This window comes from Astatotilapia calliptera, chromosome 9, assembly GCF_964374335.1.
Source record: "Astatotilapia calliptera chromosome 9, fAstCal68.1, whole genome shotgun sequence".
Lineage (NCBI taxonomy): Eukaryota > Metazoa > Chordata > Actinopteri > Cichliformes > Cichlidae > Astatotilapia > Astatotilapia calliptera.
Window position 1 is genome coordinate 30284857 of NC_137430.1, and position 24757 is coordinate 30309613.

The 24757-nt window shown below is 41.3% G+C and overlaps 1 protein-coding gene across 6 annotated transcripts; it reads right to left on the bottom strand.

Annotated features, from left to right (window-relative positions):
• Positions 1-431: 431 nt before the first annotated feature.
• On the bottom strand, positions 432-23779 carry LOC113029480 (uncharacterized). 6 transcript variants are annotated; one of them, XR_013911510.1, is made up of 7 exons: positions 23466-23779; positions 21926-22031; positions 18651-19247; positions 7640-17202; positions 6071-6176; positions 3805-4401; positions 432-2946 (listed from the first exon to the last, which is right to left on the bottom strand). XR_013911510.1 is itself a non-coding variant. In XM_080306724.1 (4 exons), the coding sequence occupies exons 2-4, from the start codon at positions 6086-6088 to the stop codon at positions 2368-2370; spliced, it is 1194 nt and encodes a 397-aa protein (XP_080162850.1). In that variant the 5' UTR covers positions 6089-6176; positions 7640-8279; the 3' UTR covers positions 432-2367. The 6 variants fall into 6 exon arrangements, 2 of the variants coding, with proteins under 2 accessions (XP_080162850.1, XP_026036152.1); XR_013911511.1 differs by lacking the exon at positions 23466-23779 and having other exon boundaries at positions 7640-12032; positions 12452-17202; positions 21926-23363; XR_013911512.1 differs by lacking the exon at positions 23466-23779 and having other exon boundaries at positions 432-2943; positions 21926-23363.
• Between the last annotated feature and the right edge of the window lie 978 nt (positions 23780-24757).

Below are 24757 nucleotides of genomic sequence, written 5' to 3' on the forward strand. Positions count from 1 at the left end.
CAGTTTGTCTTGTTAAAGTGAATTGTTAAATGTTGTCATTTTTATGCTTGCCATCTCTACATTGTTTCAACTCTGTGATAAAAGGAATTCCTTTGTCCCCCTCCCCAGCCTCTCAAGGTGCGGGAGGGGGGAGGGGGGGGGGCTGTAGTGTTTTATCACAGGCACATCCTTGTGAAGGTTTGTTTGATGTTTGGTAAGCTTCCTGCCCTTTGTATGGCTTCACTGTGTTGTGTATGGTGAACCAGTAAAGGAATTGAACCATATATTGGGTGTGGGGGAGATTATGACTAAGGATGTTGTTAGAAACAGTTGGAAGACACGCATGCACACACACACACACACACGCACACGCATACAGATGTTTACACATTGTTGCAAAATCTCCCAATTCTTTTAATCTTTGGGCTGAAGGAAAGACAGTACTCGGTGTATTTATGCTCAATCAACAATCATTTATTTCCATACAATTCAACACTCATGAGCATTAGAACCATCATGATGGGGAGACATGCATGAAGAGGGTCACAGCAAATCTCAAAATGGTGACGGGTTACACAGCCTCTTATAGCTCCTAGCGGCCCCGACATAGTCGTAAAAGCCTAAACATTCACATTCTTTCTCTCTTACGGCGCCTAAATTATGACCTCGGCTCCCTGTCTTTCTGCTCTCTGTAAGGTGGGGGTATGGAATGTGGTCTGTCTCTTCTGCCCTAGACACAAAGTCTCCTTCTTACAACCTTCTTTTTATGATTCAACAATAAAGCATGTCAAGAAAACAGTGCAAGACAGTCACAGCAGATCAAGGATACAGAGTGATGCACACTTATCTGATGAACTACAAAAATGATTATGTTCTTTTAACCCAAAAGTATAATGAGGACTAAACTACATACACAGCACACCATCTAAACTAAAGGATAATATATGTCCTACAGCTGTTATCATAATTCAACTACTTTGATTACATATATAAGGTAACATATGATAACAGAATAATATCACAACATACACACACATAGTGCCTTGTCTTAGAACCATGTGGGAGGTGCTTTGCTGTGATGTGTATTGTGTGAACTGTTTTCCAACAGTCACATATTTTCCCGGACCGGCATTTAAGGTGTTGAAGATAAATACAACAGAATAAAATGATATGACCAAGACAAAAACTGCGGTATTTTGTAAATGTAATAATAATAAACCTGTATTCACTAACTTTATTAGCAGGCTCCTCCTGAAATGCACCAACAACACTGAGAGTAACATCCTCCTCTCTGCCCCTTAATGCTCTCTGGTCACTATGGTAACATGTAAATATTTGAAATTTATTCATAACACACGGGAGAAGTCCCAGGGAAACAGAGTTAATGATAAAAACCCTGAAAACCATACATTTCATCTTCGAGCCTCAACTCTCGCGAATTGGTACGAAACAAATGACCTCCATGAAGACCACCTGGTATTATGAAACATACCCAGTTTTACAAAGGGGATCCCATTTTCTTCACTTTTCTTCACCATTTTAGCATTTTTTTTTTTGCTCCACTTTTTTTTGCAAATAAAACTGCATCAGCTTGACCACACAGCGATTAAACGTCTCACAGTTAGGAACTTTGCGATCAACTGATTTTAAGCAATTCTTCAGTGTGTGTGCTGTGCACAGAATGTGCACAGAATGTGCACAAGAGAGTCTTCAACTGTAGCAAGTTGCCGGTGTTTTGGCACAACGCCATTGAAGATACCCACGTTGATAGCAGCCTCGTTTGTGCACGCAGCGACCAACGTTGTTGTCCAGTCATCCAAGCCTGTGTCCTCAAGAAGTCTCACAAGTCCATCCCTACGCGGTGCGGTCAGCACCCAGTTCAATCAGTCCAAGAAAGTCAGGGTTAAACTCTCCTTTGCTGGACACAGACACAATGTAAATGATTTCCTGCTCGACTTTTGTGATGTCCACAGATCCATCGGAAAGCATCCCCAAAGTCACTTATTCGAAAAAAGTATTTTCTTCGGCTCTGGCTCTGGTTGGTGTTTCTTAGGTGGTGGCGAAACACCAAAGAAGCTGCAGCAACACGTGTCAGGTTGAATGAGATGGTCAAGTACGCAAAGGCGCTTGGTAACATAAATGTCACTACGCATTCGTAATTTTTGACACACATACGCACCTGAGTAGCAGCTAGGTGCATCCTGTCTATAACACAGTTTAACATGTTTATCTACTCATCAGCTGTTTAATTTTCCTCAGTACACAAGACGAACATGTTCATTCACAGCTGCCTCATCACATTTTTACATCTGAACTCTGTGGAGCCTGATCTCAAGGGTTTTAAGTCTGACCCTGAAACCAGTAGAGGATCTTTCTGTCTCTGCAGATTCACTGTGATGGGAGTGATTTCAGCCCTGAGTGATCACACTGATGTTTGCACAGAGCCCATAATGAAGTGAATGTTTTGGCACATTGGTAACAGTGAAACAGTTTATTAGTAACGTGGGATCGTTTGTGTTTGGAGTATGAACTGAGATTCCTGAAGCTCTTGTCACACTGGTCACAGCTGTAGTTTCCTTCCATGTGTGTATGTTCATGATTGTTACGACTACCTGAATGTGAGAAGCTTTTGTCACAGTGTCTGCACTTGTATGGTTTCTCTCCTGTGTGGACTCGTTTGTGTGTTTTAAGGTTGACTGCAGTGGTGAAGGATGACCCACACTGATCACAGAGGTGCTTTTTAACCCCACTGTGAATCAGTTCATGACATTTTAAGTGATGTGATGTGGTGAAGCTTCTCCCACATTCTTTGCAGTATTTCAGTTTGTCTCCAGTGTGTTTACGTTGATGTCTTTTTAGGGTGTATTGATCACTGAAAGTTATTCCACAAAGGTCACAGACAAACTCTTTCCCACCACCACAGTAATGACAGGGTTGAGAACTGGATCCATCTGTGTCGCTCTGCTTCTAAACAAAGACACAAACACAGTGTAAGTCAGTCCTTCAACATTTTTATCCTGAACGTCGCCTGAAATAAAGAGCATCTCTGCAGACGTCCAATTACATTTGACTGTTTCAGTTAACACACTCAGTTTACTGGGCTGCAATAACTACAATACTACCATCATAATACTACAGTAATACTTATTTCATGTTACAGTAACATCTGAGTTACACTAAAGTACTACTATGCTAATATTTGCAGGGTACCAACGCAGTGCTAAACTACTAACTGCAGTAATACTCATTTAATACTGCATTAATAACACTAACTGTGCAGTTATAACACTCAGCTCAATGGGACACAAGACAAACACTACTACCCCCATGACACTGCAATTATAACATTAAATTAGTATTTTAACACTAATGTCTAAAAGTACTAAAGTTAAAAACAAGCAATGATACTACTGCTACAATATTACAATACCATTACGTAACGATACAACTTTGTTAACCATAAGAGAAGATTACAGAATGTTTTGGTTTTGTGCTTATTTTCATTTGTGTTTTATTTTATTACATGTGCTCCTGACAGAGGAATCAGGCTCTGTAAACAAAAGGCCTTTTATGCTGAAATAATAACAATATCATTATATACCAGGAAACTGCCTGAACATTAAATAACACCATCATATTAATTTTCAGGACTTTTAGTTTTTCATGATCGTGTAAACAAAACTCACAACTGAAATGAAAATCTGAATAATCACTCAGAGCTGCTTTTCCATGCAGTAGAATTGCTAACATGCTAACACAGTTTAATGAGCAGAGTTGTTCCAAACAGTCAGGATAAAATGACAAGATAACAATATAAATACATACCTCACAGTAACTGCACTTGTAGAGTCTCTTTCTGGTGTGGATCTGTTGGTGCTGCCTCAGGTGATGTGGAGCTTTAAAAGTCTTCTCACACAGGTCACATTTATAAGGTCGTCCCTCAGTGTGGCTAAACATGTGTTGTTGTAACTGCCTGTTGGTTATAAACTGTCTGCCACACTGTTCACAGCAGTACACAACATGTCTGGTGTGAATGCGTATGTGTGTATTTCGGGTCTCTATGTGGCTGAAAGTTTTTCCACAAAAGTCACAGCTGTATGCCTTAATTCCAGAGTGGGTAACTAGATGCCTCTGTAAGCTGCTACTGCGAGTAAAAGCTCTGCCACACTGATCACAGCTGTACGCTTTAACTCCACTGTGGCTGAGTTGGTGTGATTTTAGGGCACTCTTCCAGGAAAAAGACTTTCCACACAAGTCACAGCTGAACGCTTTAACTCCAGTGTGGATGACCTGATGACGTTTTAGTGACTCCTTCACAGTAAAACCCATCCCACACTCGTCACAGGTGTGTTTTTTCTCTCCCTTTCTTCTGTGAGGTTTGTCGGCCTCCTGAGAGCGCTGACTTCTCGCTCCATGTTGGTCCTGCAGTGACAGAGATACAAACAGAGGCAGTGAATGAAATGCAGTCGTGGAACAAACTCAACCTTCAAACTCCCTCCATTAACACTAGTTTTAAACCTGAAGGTGGAGTGTGGCACCAAACACCTTAAAGGTCTCTTATCCCCACCTGCTGGTAGTTCTAACACATTACATCCAACCTGCTGTTAAAAATAATTCATGACTGTTCAAACACTAAAATCAAGCCCATCCCTCCTGCTGTACACAGTTATTAATGCTAGCATGCTAACACACTCAGAAAAGTATAAATGTTTACCAAGTCTATACTTTTATGTTTCCTATTATATATTTCTATCATTTTGTCATTTTTCAATATTAATAATTACAATGTAACATTTAAAAGTTGATTCAGTGAAGGAAAATATTTTACTTTTGCTCCCTACATTAGAAAAAGAAAATTGTATTTTGTACTCCTTACATTTGCAAAACAGATGTGTTACTTTTAAGGCATGTGAGGGGTTTATTTCATCACTGCAGGCATCAAACATCAAACCAACTTGAGAAACGGGAAAAGAAACACATGAAAGACAATCCTGATCGTGTACTAATCACCAGGGTTTGAAACATAAAAAGAGATGAAAGAGGCAAAACTGTGAGTCACAGTCAGGAGTTAAAGTGAGACGTTGTTCTTCTTTCTTTTTTGCACAGCACCTGAACAAACAGGTAATTTCAAATGCAGCGTTTCTATCAACAAACATCAGCAAACACACAAACTGTTTGTGTGCAGTTTGTCTCACAGTGTGTTGTTGGCTAAAGGTCCAGCTGCTGTACATCACAGGGAGAGAAAAGAAAGAGAGCTAACTTCACTCAGAGATGGAGAAAGATAAGACACACAGGACAGGAGAGGAAGAAGAGAGGTTAGATTTAAAGGGAAGGACTGCTCAGTGGGATTCGATCAACTGGAGATTAAAGCTTACATGTAAGTCCTCATGTGTTGAAATCAGATATTGGGTCTGTACATGTGACATTGTGTTTTTTCAGATAGTGAAAGATGCTGCAAAACAATCTGAGGCAGATTAACTGTGTTATTTAAAGACTGCATGAAGATCCTCTGCAGGTTAGTGCAGGATAAACAGGTTCGTTTGCTGAACTGTGATGGATTTAAAGTAAAGAACAGTGTGTGACTGGTGCACAGTGACTGTGGTGCTCATGTCACAGTTAGATTACATCAAGTGTAGCAGAGATTCATTTAAACTGAAGCTCATGATGCTGACACAATGTATAATCACGCTTGCACAGTACAATCACTTTATAACCAGTTATAGTAGTTTCTCATAGGTAATACAGCAACAAGCTTTATGAATATTCATGTGTGTAACCAATAAAAACAACCTGCAGGGGGAAAGCAAGTTGAAATGGGTTGGAGACAATTGCTTCCCCCTCGCGAGTGAAAACTTGAGCTCTGTGTGACCTCGTTCCTGAGTGAGTTTCTGTTTATCCAGCAGTATCAGGGGTAAAACTCTGACAAATGTCCATTTGATTATTAATAATGTTGATGAATAAACCTTCCTTATTTTAACATGTGCTGTGGTCTCTAAAAAACATAATATGCAACACAGTGATATAACAGGTTGGGAGGATGAGAGTTTTAGACGTGACTGATTATTTGGTGAAACTGTGATATTTTCCTCACCTCCTGTGTTGAGCTCATTGTTTCCTCTGTAGTGACTCAGCTGAGTCCAGATGGCTGAAAATGTTCCTCTGCTGCTCCGTCAGACTCTTCTCCTCCTGCTGATCAGCTGGGACACAAAACAGATCTTTGTTAGGCTCCACACTGCACTGAAGAGTCAAAGTGTCTCATATGTTCATCTGACAACACAAAGTACAAATTTCACTCTGATTGCTTGTAGAAATCTTGTGAGACGTGTTGTGCTGCAAAGTGAGGAAACTCTCTCACTCACTTATACTTCAGGAGGAACTTTGTGACATTGGCTCTAATATTCTAAGCAGCCCTTTACTATGACAGGGCCAGAAAGTCCTATTTGAAGGTTTGGGAGAAGGACCATGTTAAAGGTGGATTGGGGTTTATACACTTTGTTATGATACAGGTAAGGCTGTAAGAGCCTGAGAAGGTGTCCTGAATGAACCTCTAAAACCAGTTTTCAGCTAACGACTCTGCTTCAGTCTGGAAAACAGCAACTACAAGTTTAAAGACTCCATCAACAATTCACACCCAGCAACAGCCTGAACAGCTCCTCCTGTGGTTTCCACAAACAGGGACAGACCTGTTACTCCCCCACCCCACACTTTCAACTCCTTCAGCCCCCCCAGTCCCACCACCTCCACCATTCCCCAAACTTTGATTCTGTTCATCTTGACGTAGCTTTTGCAGTAGGAAAAACGTTTCAGCCCTCATCCAAGTGACTTCTTCAGTCTCAGTTGACTGCAGCTTTCCCCAATCTTCAACAGTGCATTTGCATAATGACTGAAACGAGCACCACTGAAGGAACAATGGGCTGGGAGGTCAGTTATTGAGCATTAATATGCAAATTCTCATGATCATTGATCAACAACCACTGATCAAATGCTGTGATTGCAGCGACTCCCCAACTCTCTGAATGGTACTCATGGCCATTGATCAGCGGTCTTTGATTAATGAGCTTTGATCAGTGGTTTCAGTGCTTTCCTTCCTGCTTTGACTGCAGCTGTGTTTGACACAGGAAGACATTATTACATTCTTCACACTCTCCTGCACATTAACCACCACAATATATTTTATTCTCTGTGCTTTCAAATATGAACACTGTTTACTTTCATCTCTGTTTCATTAGTTTTTGTTAACATCTTCCTGTGCATCACTTTACAGCAGCCACACTCATTAAAATGAGACTTTGTAGGAGTTCACTTCCTCTCATGTGTTCATCCACAGCAGCTGGACAATAAAGTTTATTGTGACCCTGATACTGCAGCAGATCGCTCTCATCCATTTCCTTTTATCACTTCAAATAGAAATGAGGCTGTAGAGGTTTGGTGCAGGCAGAAAAACAGCTGCAGGGACAATGAAAAGACTTTTCTGCTCCAACTTCTCCCAGCATGCTGAGCTAATGATTAGTTGGTGTTTTTCTCCAAACACTCTCTCACTCTTCTCTCAACGTGTTCACAATAAACTGTGAACAGACACCGAGGAGAGCAGCAGAAGACCTCATTCAGGAGCTAAACTCAACATGAACTGAACTCACAGTAAAGTTAGCTCGGTGCTTACCTTTAGATGAGCCCACAAACCGAGAGAAACTCCGCGATGAAGCTGCAACTCTTTCCAAACACAGGAAACAGATCAGGGAGCAGAGACCCACGTGGTTCACGCTGATCTCAGCTACGATCCAGGAGACAAGGGTGGGCAGATCGATGCAGATATCGATCCAAACGTTGGTTTAGTTTGTTTTAGCATCCAAATTCACTATTTTCTTCGCTTTGGATGAAAAAATAGCTCCGTCTGTCATCCCGGAAGGCGCTTCGTCTTCTTTACATCGTTTATTGGCGGTTGTCAAACAACAAAATGGTGCTTTACCGCCACCAACTGGTGTGGAGTGTGAACTGGCACGTCGACCCTCAAATGCACACAAACAATTTACTCCCTTTTAAAAACTGGAATAAGGCCTGATAACTTTCACCTCTTGTTGAATATTGAAATATCTTTTGAATTAGTTAAATGTCAGAATAAAAAGAGGGAGCTGTCTATGTTAATCACTTTCATCAAATTTAGGAGTACATGTACACTAAGTTTATTGTTAATTAATAAGAAAACTCTAGACGATTCCATTCTGAGCTGAAGAAGCTTCTGATTGGTTAGTAGAGTCCATGTGAGTAAATTGGTGGCACAGCTGTGGATGCATATAAGGCAAAACACAGAGCCTGTTTCTTTGCCATGGGAAAATCAAGAGACGTCAACCAAAACACCAGGAAAAGAACTGTGGAGTTCCATAAGTGTGGCTCAATTTTGAATACAATTTGGTGCCATTTACAATTAAGAAATACAGATTAAATAAAGTTAACAAATGTTTTTTTATATTTATCAATCTAAAAAAAATAAACATTTAGTCTGATTTGATGTTACAATTAAAAAAGTGTTTGTGTTTTGATCTGAAGAGTGTGTAAATATCTGATTTCAACTGTATATTTGATGATTGTCAGCACAAAGAGGGAGAGAGAGGAACAGAGAGGGAGAGAGAGGAACAGAGAGGGAGATGGAGAATGAGGACAGAACAGAGATGGAACAAGAGCAGGTGAGACACACATGTTAGTCAAATGGTTGTTTACCAAAAGTATCACCGTATCATAGGTACTCATGTATCTCGTACCTAGTGTTTCTTTTTAGGTTTGCTATTTTTAAAATTCTACATTTATTAAGTTATGCAGGCTTTTTTGCACAACAAGGCTAAATAATTATATACATTTTTCTCAATCTAAATATTGTACTTTGGTAGAATTTAAAAAATAAGTGTAGTGCAGGTCTATGATGATTTTTAGTGCTACTATCATCTAGTTCTGATTCTGGTTCTGTCTTGGTTACTGTTGTAGTCCTGTTTTAAATCCGGATCAGTTCTGGGTCTGGTTGAATTGGGGTTTAGTCCTTGTGTCTTGATGCAGCCCCGACTTTGTTTTAAAAAACTAGTTTAAGGTGTCCTGCATATGTGATATATTTTTCCCTATATGAAGTCATTCTTTTTGGAACAAAACTCAAAACAGAGCCTATTAATCTTTCAGTCATTTCTACCCCCCCCCCCCCCCCCCCCAAAAAAAAAAAAAAAAAAAATCCCACATGCATACTACCCTTTAGGGCTAAGCCCTGGGTGTTTCAAATGTCTGGCTCCACCTCTGATGGGTAGATAAGGCCTTGTGAAGCGTTTCAGCACATTCCCCAAACTGTATCGATACTGTGTCGACACAGTGTTGCTGTTTTGCTCCATACTGACACCTGCTGGGTCTTAAATATCATTGCAGGCAACTGACTTGAGACTCACAAAAGACGCTGATTCAATGATGTAGTCATACGTGTATACACTGTAGGTATTGTACTTTCCATGCAATCATTTTATATCTTTTAGATTTCACATATTGTAGACATATTTAAAATATAGTGTGAAAGACATTAATTAAAATTTTTTTTAAAAAGTAGGGTTAGTATTAGTAGTATAAAAGTATTGTGAATGTAATATTACCCATTTTAATGTAATTGACTCAGAGTTTATTCTAAACTTTTATTCAGAAAAATAATTTTATCCAATGTTTTTGCATTCAGTCTATTGCGTTTAGTTGAGACCATTTCCCCAGCTTTGGAAAACACACGCTCACACTCCAATATCAACGAAATGTAACCAGATGCTGTTAATTGTTTCTTCACTTTTTCCCGACATGCTTGCATTTAAATCGGGCTCCTCTTCTCTCCGTGTACTTGGCCTGTAACACTGCACTTGCGTTCTTTGGAGCGTCTGCCCCCCCTTCTTTCTTTCTCATAATGATATGATCCCAGTTTGTCTTTGCCTTTGTATGGCCGTACGGTGTTTCTATCAAAATAAAGTCTATGGGCATGGATTCTCAGCATGGCTGAAGATGCGGCTCCCATTTACCGATGTGCCATTAATAACTGACGTATGAATTTATCTTGCAGGTCGGATGTAATTGCATCGTGGGCCAGATATGGTCTGCGGGCCATAAGTTTGACATCCCTGGTGTAACAACCTGCTCTGTACAATGAGTCTAGTTTTCCTCGATCATCTTGTAGACTTGCTGTTCTTTACTTTGATAACTGAATAAATTATTCCTTCCTGCTCATGTGAATTCCTCCCCATCCATATAAAACAGTAAACTGATTTAAGGATGTTATAGAAAGTCAACAAGCTGTAGAAGTTGTGCTTTATAATAAATACACAGTATGTGACTGTTTTCAAGAGTCTTTTAACACAAACACTGACTTTCAAGGAATCACTGAGGCCAGTTTTCCTTTGAGGAAAAAAAAATCCATCTGACGGCACACTTGTTGGTATTGCCTGCATCAGTATTTTCTCTCTTCATTATAAGCTATTTGAGTTTGCATCACTGCAGTATTAGATAAAAACCTCAACAAGCAGACGACCCCCTATGAGCAAACACTTTGTGATGGTGGGAAGGAAAAGCAGAGAAAAGAGTCTGTTTCCCAAATCCAAACTGTAAGCTAGTTCGACAGGAGAGAGGCCTGATATCTGAAGGCTCTGCTCTCCTCCAAAAGTACAACTGCAGTCTGAGAGCGACGTGCTCTGTTGGGATCATACGGTACTACAGTATAAGGTCTTTAAGAAATGATGGGGCCTGATTATTCAGGACTTTATATTCAATTCTAGATTTAACATGGAGCCAGTGTGTTATGTTTCGGCTGTGTGCTGGCAGGAGAAGGACCCAGACTGACCAAAGCCAGAGCAAATGTCCAAAACCAAAAAAAAAAAAAAAAAAAAAACATGGAGCTCATGAAATAGTGCAAAACAAAAGTCTACGAAAAGCACTGATGCTCAGGAAACAGTCCAAAAGCACCACTCAGGAGGACGACCCGGAGGACGGCCGCACACGAGACTATCCAGTTCAGGGGGGCCGAAGGCTCAACAGTCCATGACTGAACAGCTCAGGGGGCTGACCACGGAGCCAGCGGTGGCAACGAATCAGGTCAGGAGGCCGGCCACGGAGCCACCGGCCAAGAAGTCCAGTCAGCGGCCTGGAAGGTGGCCACTGAAGCCAAACCAGGCAGGGACGAAGTTTAGCAGGACTAGGCCAGGCAGGACCAGGCGAGGAAGCTACTGGTGGTGGTAGCGCTGCAGGTGAAGGCGTGGAAGCCGCAGGTGGTGGAGCAGCTGACAAGGAAGGTTGCTGGTGGGGCTCTCAGCCGGTCTGGAAACCAAAGCAGGGACCAGCTGGACCTCAACCTCCCTCACCCGAGGGACTGGTACAGGTGCAGGAGAAAGCTGGGCCCGAGCTGCCCTGAGTGCAGGGGCAGGAGGCAGAGAGTGGAGCTCAGGAACATTTTCACTGACAGTTTCTGTGTAAATGGGCTGGTGAGTAGCACACTCCAGGGATAAAGCCATACTAACAGTCTCATGAGATGCTGCCTGAACAGTGTTAATGGGATGGACACAAAAGCATGGTGAGCTGGGTCGAGGTTAAATGGTTCTGAAACACAAAACTCAACTTGATTCAATAGTTTCGCGGCACTGAGTCCAAGCTTCCTAGCCAGTTTTAATATGGCAGATGGCACTCTGTTGCTAGTCACATTTTCCATCTGAGGCACAGAAAAAATACAGTGAGGTACTGGTGGAGCAACACTGGGAGTCTCAGACACAGGAGCAGGATTATCGAGGTTCAGAGGAGTCAGTTGAAAAACCAAAGTGTTCATAGAAGGAGCGTGACTAACCATAGATGAAATGGTAGTTGGTCTGGTACCAGAATGTGAAGAATGTGGCAAACAGTCATTTTCACTCACAAAAGTTGTCTGCTCAGCTGCCGTGGAGCGACAGCGGTGTGAATGCTGCTTTCTCCTGGAAGAGGGAGGAGACGAGCCGTCCCATGAATCCTCCAGCGGACTCGGCTGAAAATCCTCCGGCTCTTCACAGAAGCGGCTGCTCATACAAGATCTACAGCAACACAGAAATATCCATACCTCCAGTAGTGCAAACTGTGTTGATGAACCCAACAGTAACAAAATAAGTTCTGAACTGAAATCGGACTACCTCTTAAAAAAACAAAAAAACCTATCACATGAAATGCAAATGGCTTGGGATGTGGCACAAATACCTAAAACTTTACACCACTGTATCTGAGGATTTATATGGTCGTTATAAGACACTATGCCCCTAATGCTGAAGGACTGGTTTATCTTCAGAAGGCTGGAAGATAAACACTCGCAGGAACACAGTGAGATGGACCGTCTGATACCGCAACAGGGCGGATAGTAAACTAATGTCGATAGCAAACAAAAAGCTTTATTTTTTTATTTTTCAAGTCTCCAACTGTAGCAAGTTGCCGGAGTTTTGGCACAACGCATTGGACATACCCACGTTGACAGCAGCCTCGTTTGTGCACGCAGCGACCAACTTTGTTGTCCAGTCATCCAAGCCTGTGTCCTCAAGAAGTCTCACAAGTCCATCCCTGTGCGGTGCGGTCAGCACCCAGTTTAATCAGTCCAAGAGAGTCAGAGGTAAACTCTCCATTGCTGGACACAGACACAATGTAAATGATGTCCACAGATCCATCGGAAAGCATCCCCCAAAATTCGGCAGACTGCAATTTGGCTCCTAACTCCCCGCTGATGGTGTGATGCTCTGCACGATCTGTGCCCCCTTCACGTGAATGATATGCATGTCTGACATTTACTCCTAGCCACCACAATAATAATATCCTCAGAATATAAATGTGGACATTTCTTCTCAGCTAGCTTGTTTATTAGCAATGACTTGCACCACATTTCAGTGCACTCATTGTTAGCTTCAAGCCACGGCACTTTGAGCCACCTTTTCGAAAGAAGTTTTTTCTTGAGCTCTGGCTCCGAAGCTGTAGGAACACCTGTCAGGTTGAATGAGATGGTCAAGTACGCAAAGGCGCTTGGTAACATAAGTGTCACTACGCATTCATCATTTTTGTCACACATGCACACCTGAGTAGCAGCTAGGTGCATCACTGTCTATAACACAGTTTAACATGTTTATCTTACTCATCACCAGTGTTTGGTAAGTTACTTTAAATTAGTAACTTAGTTACATTACTAGTTACTTCTATCAAAAGTAACTCAGTTACTTCAAGTTACTCGTTACTTTCAGAGTAACTAGTTACTAGGGAAAGTAACTTTGGTTTTACTCAGAATTCTCTTGTTAATGTGTTGCTTCCGTAACTGGATACCCAGCAAGAGTGCCAGTCTTCTAGCTTGCTTACTTGCCACAAGTGCACTGTGCCACCTACCAATACAGGGAGTGCAGAATTATTAGGCAATTTTTGAGGAATAATTTTATTATTGAACAACAACCATGTTCTCAATGAACCCAAAAAACTCATTAATATCAAAGCTGAATGTTTTTGGAAGTAGTTTTTAGTTTGTTTTTAGTTTTAGCTATTTTAGGGGGATATCTGTGTGTGCAGGTGACTATTACTGTGCATAATTATTAGGCAACTTAACAAAAATCAAATATATACCTATTTCAATTATTTATTTTTACCAGTGACACCAATATAACATCTCCACATTCACAAATATACATTTCTGACAATCAAAAACAAAACAAAAACAAATCAGCGACCAATATAGCCACCTTTCTTTGCAAGGACACTCAAAAGCCTGCCATCCATGGATTCTGTCAGTGTTTTGAGCTGTTCACCATCAACATTGCGTGCAGCAGCAACCACAGCCTCCCAGACACTGTTCAGAGAGGTGTACTGTTTTCCCTCCTTGTAAATCTCACATTTGATGATGGACCACAGGTTCTCAATGGGGTCCAGATCAGGTGAACAAGGAGGCCATGTCATTAGTTTTTCTTCTTTTATACCCTTTCTTGCCAGCCACGCTGTGGGGTACTTGGACGCGTGTGATGGAGCATTGTCCTGCATGAAAACCATGTTTTTCTTGAAGGATGCAGACTTCTTCCTGTACCACTGCTTGAAGAAGGTGTCTTCCAGAAACTGGCAGTAGGACTGGGAGTTGAGCTTGACTCCATCCTCAACCCGAAAAGGCCTCACAAGCTCATCTTTGATGATACCAGCCCAAACCAGTACTCCACCTCCACCTTGCTGGCGTCTGAGTCGGCCTGGAGCTCTCTGCCCTTTACCAATCCAGCCACGCGCCCATCGATCTGGCCCATCAAGACTCACTCTCATTTCATCCGTCCATAAAACCTTAGAAAAACCAGTCATGAGATATTTCTTGGCCCAGTCTTGACGTTTCAGCTTGTGTGTCTTGTTCAGTGGTGGTCGTCTTTCAGCCTTTCTTACCTTGGCCATGTCTCTGAGTATTGCACACCTTGTGCTTTTGGGCACTCCAGTGATGTTGCAGCTCTGAAATATGGCCAAACTGGTGACAAGTGGCATCTTGGCAGCTGCACGCTTGACTTTTCTCAGTTCATGGGCAGTTATTTTGTGCCTTGGTTTTTCCACACGCTTCTTGCGACGCTGTTGACTATTTTGAATGAAACACTTGATTGTTCGATGATCACGCTTCAGAAGCTTTGCAATTTTGAGACTGCTGCATCCCTCTGCAAGATATCTCACTATTTTTGACTTTTCTGAGCCTGTCAAGTCCTTCTTTTGACCCATTTTGCCAAAGGAAAGGACGTTGCCTAATAATTATGCACACCTGATATAGGGTGTTGATGTCATTAGACCACATCCCTTCTCATTAAAGAGATGCACATCACCTAATATGCTTAATTGGTAGTAGGCTTTCGAGCCTATACAGCTTGGAGTAAGACAACATGCATGACGAGGATGATGTGGGCAAAATACTCATTTGCCTAATAATTCTGCACTCCCTGTAGAAAGGAAAAAATAATGTGCACATTTCCACAAGAGAAATCCCACGCCTGATTCTATCCTAGCCATTCTATCCTCGCTTTTTACATCCAACACAAAAACTGCAGTCGTGGTGCTTTCGATTGTACTCAGAACTCGGAAATTCTGCCTTCTGAATAGGAAGATGTAGGTAACAACAGACTGCAGATGAGCTGCATACAGAGCTGGACTGGGACAAAAAAATCGTCCCGGGCATTTTGACTAGAGACCGGCCCACCATTATAGGAAAAACCATAAAGCCTTTGAATGAAAATAAACGCTGTTGTGACAGTGATGTACACTGTTCTGATGGTATATATGTATCAATCTATCAATTGTTTGTTGTAAGACTCAGATAATTATTTTTTTAAAAGTGAGACATTTTAAATGAGAATAAGAAAGTATTTCCTTGTGCCCCCCTCTCCCTTTTAATGCCCTACATGGACCCCTGGCCACACTTTGCTAGACCCGCCCCTGCACAGTTACCAGCTGTCAGCTACTTAGAAAAGGATCCTGGTGTTATTTGTCTCTCAGAAACAGTTCATAACTTCCCTTCAACTCATTTATGTCACCTAAAAGGCAAACCTGTTTCTCCATCACCTGTTCAGCTCTGATTCAGTAAGGGCATCTCCTTGTTTCATCTTCATGTTTCCCTCTCACCACATAACCAAACCGATATCATGACCAGCAGATTTACAGCTGTGGCTCCAGCAAACATCAGCTGATACTAGAAATTAATATTAAATAAATTCTAACAACAGCTGATCAAGCTTAAACGTGCTGCTGTTGTTTAGCGCGACATCCGCTGGTTTCCTCTTTCTGGCGCAAAGTGGGCGATAAACAAACAAGAGAGAAAAGCCGATCAGCTGATCATTGATCACTTTCACGATTGAAGCAGAAACAGGAGAGAAGAAGAGGCAGCTGTGCAGCAAACACACAGTAACTCCAGCTTTGTGACTTTTTCATTGTAGCTGAAGTCCGGGACAAACTGTGTTTCTTTTCACCTAAATACGAAACGCGTAATATTTTCTCTGAATACGAGACGATTCCGTTTTTTTACGGGACGGTTGGCAACTCTAATAATTAACCTTATGAACAAAATAAAGTTCAACATCAGTAACATAGCACCCACCCAGCTGTATAGAAACTCCGTCATGCTAGCTAGCACGCAGTACGAAAAAGTCAGCATAACGAAAATAAACTCCAACTAAACTTGGTTCATATCTGACCCAGATGGACTGCAGGTCATAACTTCTTACCTGAAGTTCAGTTCACCTGACACTCTCGGACCAGCGGCCGCTTCGGGTCTCTCCTCTTGCCTCCCTTTTCCTTCATCCACCTGCTGGCTTCCACCACTTGCTAATGTTATTGAATCTGTAGAAGCTCCGCGATAGCCACCACACGAAGTAACGAATAACGACCCTATCTAAATCCCAGTAACGAGTAACGCGTTCCTGGTTTTGGCATAATAACTACTTAGTGTGCTCGTTACCACAATAATAACGTAGTTACTGTAACGCGTTACTTAATAACGCGTTAGTCCCAACACTGCTCATCACCTGTTTAATTTTTCTCAGTACACAAGAGGAACATGTTCATTCACAGCTGAACTCTGTGGAGCCTGATCTCAAGGGTTTTATGTCTGACCCTGAAACCGGAAGAGGAGCTTTCTGTCTCTTTAGATTCACTGTGATCCAGTGATGGGAGTGATTTCAGCCCTGAGTGATCACGCTGATGTTTGCACAGAGCAGACAATGAGATGAATGTTTTGGCACATTGGTAACAGTGAAACAGTTTATTAGTAACGTGGGATCGTTTGTGTTTGGAGTATGAACTGAGATTCCTGAAGCTCTTGTCACACTGGTCACAGCTGTAGTTTCCTTCCAAGTGTGTATGTTCATGATTGTTACGATTACCTGATTGTAAAAAGCTTTTGTCACAGTGCCTGCACTTGTATGGTTTCTCTCCTGTGTGGACTCGTTCATGTCTTTTAAGGTTGATTGCAGTGGTGAAGGATGACCCACATTGTTCACATAGGTTCTTTGTAACCTCACTGTGAATGAGTTCATGTTCTTTTAATCTACCTGATGTGGTGAAGCTTCTCCCACATTCTTTGCAATATTTCAGTTTGTCTCCAGTGTGTTTACGTTGATGTACTTTTAGGGTGTGTTTTCGACTGAAAGTTATTCCACAAAGATCACAACGAAACTCTTCCCCACCACCACAGCGACGACAGGGTTGAGAACTGGATCCATCTGTGTCGCTCTGCTTCTAAACAAAGACACAAAGACAGTGTAAGTCAGTCCTTCAACATTTTTATCCTGAACGTCGCCTGAAATAAAGAGCATCTCTGCAGACGTCCAATTACATTTGACTGTTTCAGTTAACACACTCAGTTTACTGGGCTGCAATAACTACAATACTACCACCATAATACTACAGTAATACTTATTTCATGTTACAGTAACATCTAAGTTACACTAAAGTACTACTATGCTAATATTTGCAGGGTACCAACACAGTGCTAAACTACTAACTGCAGTAATACTCATTTAATACTGCATTAATAACACTGTAAATGTGCAGTTATAACACTCAGCTGACTGGGACACAAGACAAACACTGCTACCCCCATGACACTGCAATTATAACATTAAATTAGTATTTTAACACTAATGTCTAAAAGCACTAAAGCTATAAATAAGCAATGATACTACTGCTACAATAATACAATACCATTACGTAATGATACAACTTTGTTAACCATAAGAGAAGATTACTGAATGTTTGGTTTTGTGCTTATTTTCATTTGTGTTTTATTTTATTCCATGTACACCTGACAGAGGAACGAGCCGCTGTAAAGAAAGAAGAAAGAAAAGAAAGAAAGAAAGTGTACTTTATTTAGTCCCCGTGGGGAAAATCCCTCTCTGCATTTAACCCATTCACTCAGTGAAGCAGTGGGCAGCCATTGGGCGCCCGGGGAGCAGTGTGTAGGGACGGTACCTTGCTCAGGGGTACCTCAGGGTAGCTGTTCAGGGGAATCGAACCCCCGACCTTCCGATCATGGGGCCACCACTCTACCTACTGAGCTATCCCTGCCCAAAATGCCCAAAAGGCCATTTATGCTGAAATAATAACAATATCATGATATACCAGGAAACTGCCTGAACATTAAATAACACCATCATATCAATTTTCACCACTTTTAGTTTTTCATGATCGTGTAAACAAAAACCATAACTGAAATGAAAATCTGAATCACTCAGAGCTGCTTTTCCATCCATCCATCCATCCATTCACTACCGCTTTTCCTTTTCAGGGTCGCGGGGGGCGCTGGAGCCAATCCCAGTTGTCGTAGGGCGAAAGGCAGGGTACACCCTGGACAGGTCGCCAGTCTGTCACAGGGCCAACACACAAGGACAGACAACCATTCATTCACACCTAGTGACAATTTGGATTTTCCAATTAACCTATCCCCACAAACTGCATGTCTTTGGACGGTGGGAGGAAGCCGGAGTACCCGGAGGGAACCCACGCAAACACAGGGAGAACATGCAAACTCCACACAGAAAGACTGATGGTGGAATTGAACTTAGGACCTTCTTGCTGTACGGCAACAGTGCTAACCACCGTGCCACCGTGCCGCTAACGCAGTTTAATGAGCAGAGTTGTCCCAAACAGTCAGGCTAAAATGACAAGATAACAATATAAATACATACCTCACAGTAACTGCACTTGTAGAGTCTCTTTCTGGTGTGGATCTGTTGGTGTCGTCTCAGGTAACGTGGAGATTTAAAAGTCTTCTCACACAGGTCACATTTATAAGGTCTCTCCTCAGTGTGGGTCAACATGTGTTGTTGTAAATCTGTGCCTGTTATAAACTGTTTATCACACTGATCACAGCAGTACACAACATGTCTGGTGTGAATGCGTAGGTGTGTATTCCGGCTGTCTATGTGGCGAAAAGTTTTTCCACAAATGTCACAGCTGTATGCCTTAATTCCAGAGTGGGTAACTAGATGCTTCTGTAGTTGGCTACTTTGAGTAAAAGCTCTGCCACACTGATCACAGCAGTACGCTTTAACTCCACTGTGGATGAGTTGGTGTTTTTTTAGACCACTCTTCCAGGAAAAAGACTTTCCACACAACTCACAGCTGAACGGTCTCTCTCCAGTGTGGATGACCTGATGACGTTTTAGTGAACCCTTCACAGCAAAACCCATCCCACACTCGTCACAAGTGTATGTTTTCTCTCCCTTTCTTCTTTGAGGTTTGTCGGCCTCCTGAGAGCGCTGACTTCTCGCTCCATGTTGGTCCTGCAGTGACAGAGATACAAACAGAGGCAGTGAGTGAAATGCAGTCGTGGAACAAACTGAACCTGAACAATCATTATAATTTCCTTTATTTCCTTTATATTTGAAAATATAAAGGATATAATAAAGGCTTATCGTATTATTTTATTATATTATTTTACTGTATTATTTTTATGGATTGGATTTATATAGCGCTTTTTGAGGCACCCAAAGTTCTTTACAATGCCCTATTCATTCACTCTCACATTCACACACTGGTGGAGGCAAGCTACAAGGCAAGCTTTTATTCATCAAAATAGATAGAAAAGACCAATGAGACCATCAAATAATTGAAATGCAGTCGTGGAACAAACTGAGCCGACTGTCTTCAGCACATCTCTGAGAAATGGTGTAGGTAACATATCCAAGGGGCACGTAGTTGGTTTCATGTGCATTATTATATCAGTGAGATGGGATAATGAAACCGGTTTAAATTCTGAAAAAAGGAATGAACATGTATGTGGTTCAGAGGGGTCTTGGGATGGGAGCGGGATATGTGCTCAGATATCATTAATTTTTTCAGTAAAGAATTTTTGAAAATCCTCAGACGTGTGTGGGGCAGTCTCAGATATGATTGATGTGGTGGGATGCAAGACAGAGTTGATTGTATTGAATAGAACTTTAGGATTACCAGACTTCTTGTTAATGATCATGGAGAAATAATTTGCTCTTTCTACCTTGATGGTGCGCTGATAGTTATTTAAGCAATCTCTAAACACTTGATAATAAACGTGGAGCTTATCTTTCTTCCATTTTCGTTCTGCTTTCCTGCATTCCTGCCTGACGGCACGAGTGACCTTATTTAGCCAAGGCTGAGTTTAAAATTTTTGCCGTCTACTTTTTAAAGGAGCAATTGAGTCCATTATGTTGGTACAAGCACAATTAAAACATGCAAGAAGCTCATCAGGATTATTGCTATGAGGAGAACTTTCATCAAAGGTGGCTAAAGGAGATGCAGCGAAGGCAGCTGAGAATTGGGGAGCAGTTTCAGGTGTTATAGGGAGTATAAGAGAGGGGGCCTGGGTTTGTTTGGGGGATGAGTGAGGAATTGGAATATTAAACAAAATGAAATTATGGTCAGACGGACACACATCAATCACTTCAACGCCAATCACTGAGAGCCCAGATGACAAGATGAGGTCAAGAGTGTGGCCCTGCTTGTGTGTAGGGCCGTTGACAGACTGGGTCAGGTTAAATGAGTCCAAGAGTTGTAAAAACTCCCTAACCAAAGGTTTAGAGGGGCAACACATATGGATATTGAAGTCGCCAAGGATTAGAAGCCTATCAGTGGTTGGATAGAAAATCCGAAAATTCCTTAATGAAGTCTTTGTTAAGGTGAGGAGGCCTATAAGCTAGAGCACAGAGTACAGGAGAGGACAGATCCAGCAGTTGCAGTTCAAAACTGGTGTAGACACTTCTGGGTAGCATTCTACATTTAAAGTGATCTCTGAAGACTGTTGCCAGGCTGCCTCCACGACCAGCAGGTCCTAGGTGTGTTGAGGAAGTTACAGTTTTCAGGAGTCAGTTCCACAAAAGCAGCTAGATCATCAGTAGGTAGCCAAGTTCGAGTAATAAAGAGAAAGTCCAAGCCATGAGAAACAACCAAGTCACGGTATATGAAAGTCTTGTTCACCACGGACCTTGCATTGACTAATGCCAATTTAAGTGGTGAAGAATCTGAGAATGAATGTGTGACAGCACCAGATGGTACAAATTCCAGATGCTGAATCGTATGGTTAAAAGGGGAATCATAGTTTCTCCATTTGTTCACACAGCCAAGTTAAAACCACGTTAGCCAGCATGCCACAGCCACGAATTACAGCCCAGTGCCAGAAAAGTGTCTTCATAGTTTTATTTTTGAAATACACCAATTTTTATATACTGCAGGAAAAAATAAATAAATATTATAATGCAAATTGCAAAAATTAAAACAAACTATTTCCAGCAGTGCAATATGAGTCCGAAGCATCCCAGAAAAGACACAGAAAGTCATGAAGTCAAATATAACTTTTAAAAACAGCAGTATAGGCTCACAAGGCCCTGATGGTAAAAGGCTACATTTCCGCAAAACGACATCACTTCCGGTTTCGGGCAGGACATGGAGGACATGCGATAGTTCGCGCTGATGGAGTATGAAGTGTTACGAACAGCTGATCGGATCGGCAAAGCGTGTTTCTGGAATATTATGTCTTTGTTGCTGCAAGTGCTTTTTATGCAGTTTTTGCAAAGCTTTATGTGGAAGGAAACCGTGACTTAGGACAAGCTGATGGCATAAGATGTAAGTACAACTCCTCCGGTTTTCAAAAAGTAGTGCGCTAGCTTACGTGGTTGCAGTGCTACCGGGATTTAAAAACAGTTACACAAAACGGAGCGTGCCCGCTCTGACCAGCTTTAAAGGGTTAATAAACTGGAAATGTAAAGCTTACATGTAAGTCCTCATGTCTTGAAATCAGATATTGGGTCTGTACATGTGACATTATGTTTTTTCGTAAACTGAAAGATGCTGCAAAACAATCTGACGCAGAATATTTAGTGAAGTGATTGTATATATAATAATACACAACACAGTCATATAACAGGTTGGGAGGATGAGAGTTTTAGACGTGACTGATTATTTGGTGAAACTGTGATATTTTCCTCACCTCCTGTGTTGAGCTCATTGTTTCCTCTGTAGTGACTCAGCTGAGTCCAGATGGCTGAAAATGTTCCTCTGCTGCTCCGTCAGACTCTTCTCCTCCTGCTGATCAGCTGGGACACAAAACAGATCTTTGTTAGGCTCCACACTGCACTGAAGAGTCAAAGTGTCTCATATGTTCATCTGACAACACAAAGTACAAATTTCACTCTGATTGCTTGTAGAAATCTTGTGAGACGTGTTGTGCTGCAAAGTGAGGAAACTCTCTCACTCACTTATACTTCAGGAGGAACTTTGTGACATTGGCTCTAATATTCTAAGCAGCCCTTTACTATGACAGGGCCAGAAAGTCCTATTTGAAGGTTTGGGAGAAGGACCATGTTAAAGGTGGATTGGGGTTTATACACTTTGTTATGATACAGGTAAGGCTGTAAGAGCCTGAGAAGGTGTCCTGAATGAACCTCTAAAACCAGTTTTCAGCTAATGACTCTGCTTCAGTCTGGAAAACAGCAACTACAAGTTTAAAGACTCCATCAACAATTCACACACAGCAACAGCCTGAACAGCTCCTCCTGTGGTTTCCACAAACAGGGACAGACCTGTTACTCCCCCACCCCACACTTTCAACTCCTTCAGCCCCCCAGTCCCACCACCTCCACCATTCCCCAACGACCACTGATCAAAGCTCATTGATCAAATGCTGTGATTGCAGCGACTCCCCAACTCTCTGTGAATGGTACTCATTGCCATTGATCAGCGGCCTTTGATTAATGAGCTTTGATCAGTGGTTTCAGTGCTTTCCTTCCTGCTTTGACTGCAGCTGTGTTTGACACAGGAAGACATTATTACATTTGTCATGATTATACTTTATTCTTTTTGGGGGAAGTGCAGCTTTAAACCTTCATATGATTCAAGTCAACCCAACAAATCAATCTGAACGATCACAGGTGGGAAAAACTTCTGTAGATAAAAAAAAAAAAAAAAATTCAATCCACAACATGATTACAAACATGATTTCACCAAATCACCAAGAGCTGCACATTAACCACCACAATATATTTTATTCTCTGTGCTTTCAAATATGAACACTGTTTACTTTCATTTCTGTTTCATTAGTTTTTGTTAACATCTTCCTGTGCATCACTTTACAGCAGCCACACTCATTAAAATGAGACTTTGTAGGAGTTCACTTCCTCTCATGTGTTCATCCACAGCAGCTGGACAATAAAGTTTATTGTGACCCTGATACTGCAGCAGATCGCTCTCATCCATTTCCTGTTATCACTTCAAATAGAAATGAGGCTGTAGAGGTTTGGTGCAGGCAGAAAAACAGCTGCAGGGACAATGAAAAGACTTTTCTGCTCCAACTTCTCCCAGCATGCTGAGCTAATGATTAGCTGGTGTTTTTCTCCAAACACTCTCTCACTCTTCTCTCAACGTGTTCACAATAAACTGTGAACAGACACCGAGGAGAGCAGCAGAAGACCTCATTCAGGAGCTAAACTCAACATGAACTGAACTCACAGTAAAGTTAGCTCGGTGCTTACCTTTAGATGAGCCCACAAACCGAGAGAAACTCCGCGATGAAGCTGGAAGTTTTTCCAAACACAGGAAACAGATCAGGGAGCAGAGACCCACGTGGTTCACGCTGATCTCAGCTACGATCCAGGAGACAAGGGTGGGCAGATCGATGCAGATATCGATCCAAACGGTGGTATTACTTTATTCTCTTTGAATGAAAAAGCAGCTCTCTGTGCAAACACCTCTTCTCGTGGAGCGTCCTTACTTTGTTCCGCCCTGTCACTACCCGATCCGTACCGGAAACCCGATCGGTACCCCGCATGCGCAAGTCTTACGTCACTTCCTCTCTTTGCCAACATTCAATATATTTGAATGATCGGATGACACTACATTATTCCTAAAAGATGAAAATCAAATCTCTATTGCTATTGAAACACATTTTCCAAAGTTTCTGGATTGTACTTGAATATTCCTAAATGTGAACTTATGGCGATAAAAGAATGTTCGAAAACAGCTTTGTGTAACATTCCAACAAAACAAGAAGTTTGTTATTTAAGATAAGATAAGATAAGATAACCTTTATTAGTCCCACACGTGGGAAATTTGTTTTGTCACAGCAGGAAGTGGACAGTGCAAAAGTTATGAGGCAAAAATTAGAATACAATAAGAATAAATACAGTACACAACTGTACAGAATAGAATAAAATACTATATACAGTAGAATAAAATAAAATAAATATACAATAAGATAAAAATAGAATACAAATACAAATACTATATACAACTGAGTAAAAATACAACGATGACAGAAAGGATTATTTAGGTATCATAATAACCAAAAATCAGGAAAGTAGAATCACTCAAAATTTTTATCCTATTCTAGAGAAACTCAAACACAGATTTAATCAGTGGCTCTTAAGAGATTTGTCGTTAAAAGGCAGAATATTAATAACTAAAGCAGAAGGCATCTCTCGTCTTACATACGCTGCATTGGCATTGCACCTTGATAAAAAACTTATAAAAGAGGTTGATAAGTTACTTTTCAACTTTATCTGGAAAAATAGGACACACTACATTAGAAAAACAGTTCTTATGAACTCCTATGTCAATGGAGGACTTAATGTGTTAGATTTTAACACTTTAAATAGCACATTCAAAATAAATTGGTTGAAGAATCTAATTACTAATCCTACTTCCATTTGGAATACTATACCTGTGTTCATGTTTTCTAAGTTAGGTGGCACTGAATTTTTCCTTACTTGTAATTTTGATATTGATAAAATCCCTTTAAAAATCTCTGCTTTTCATCGTCAAGCTT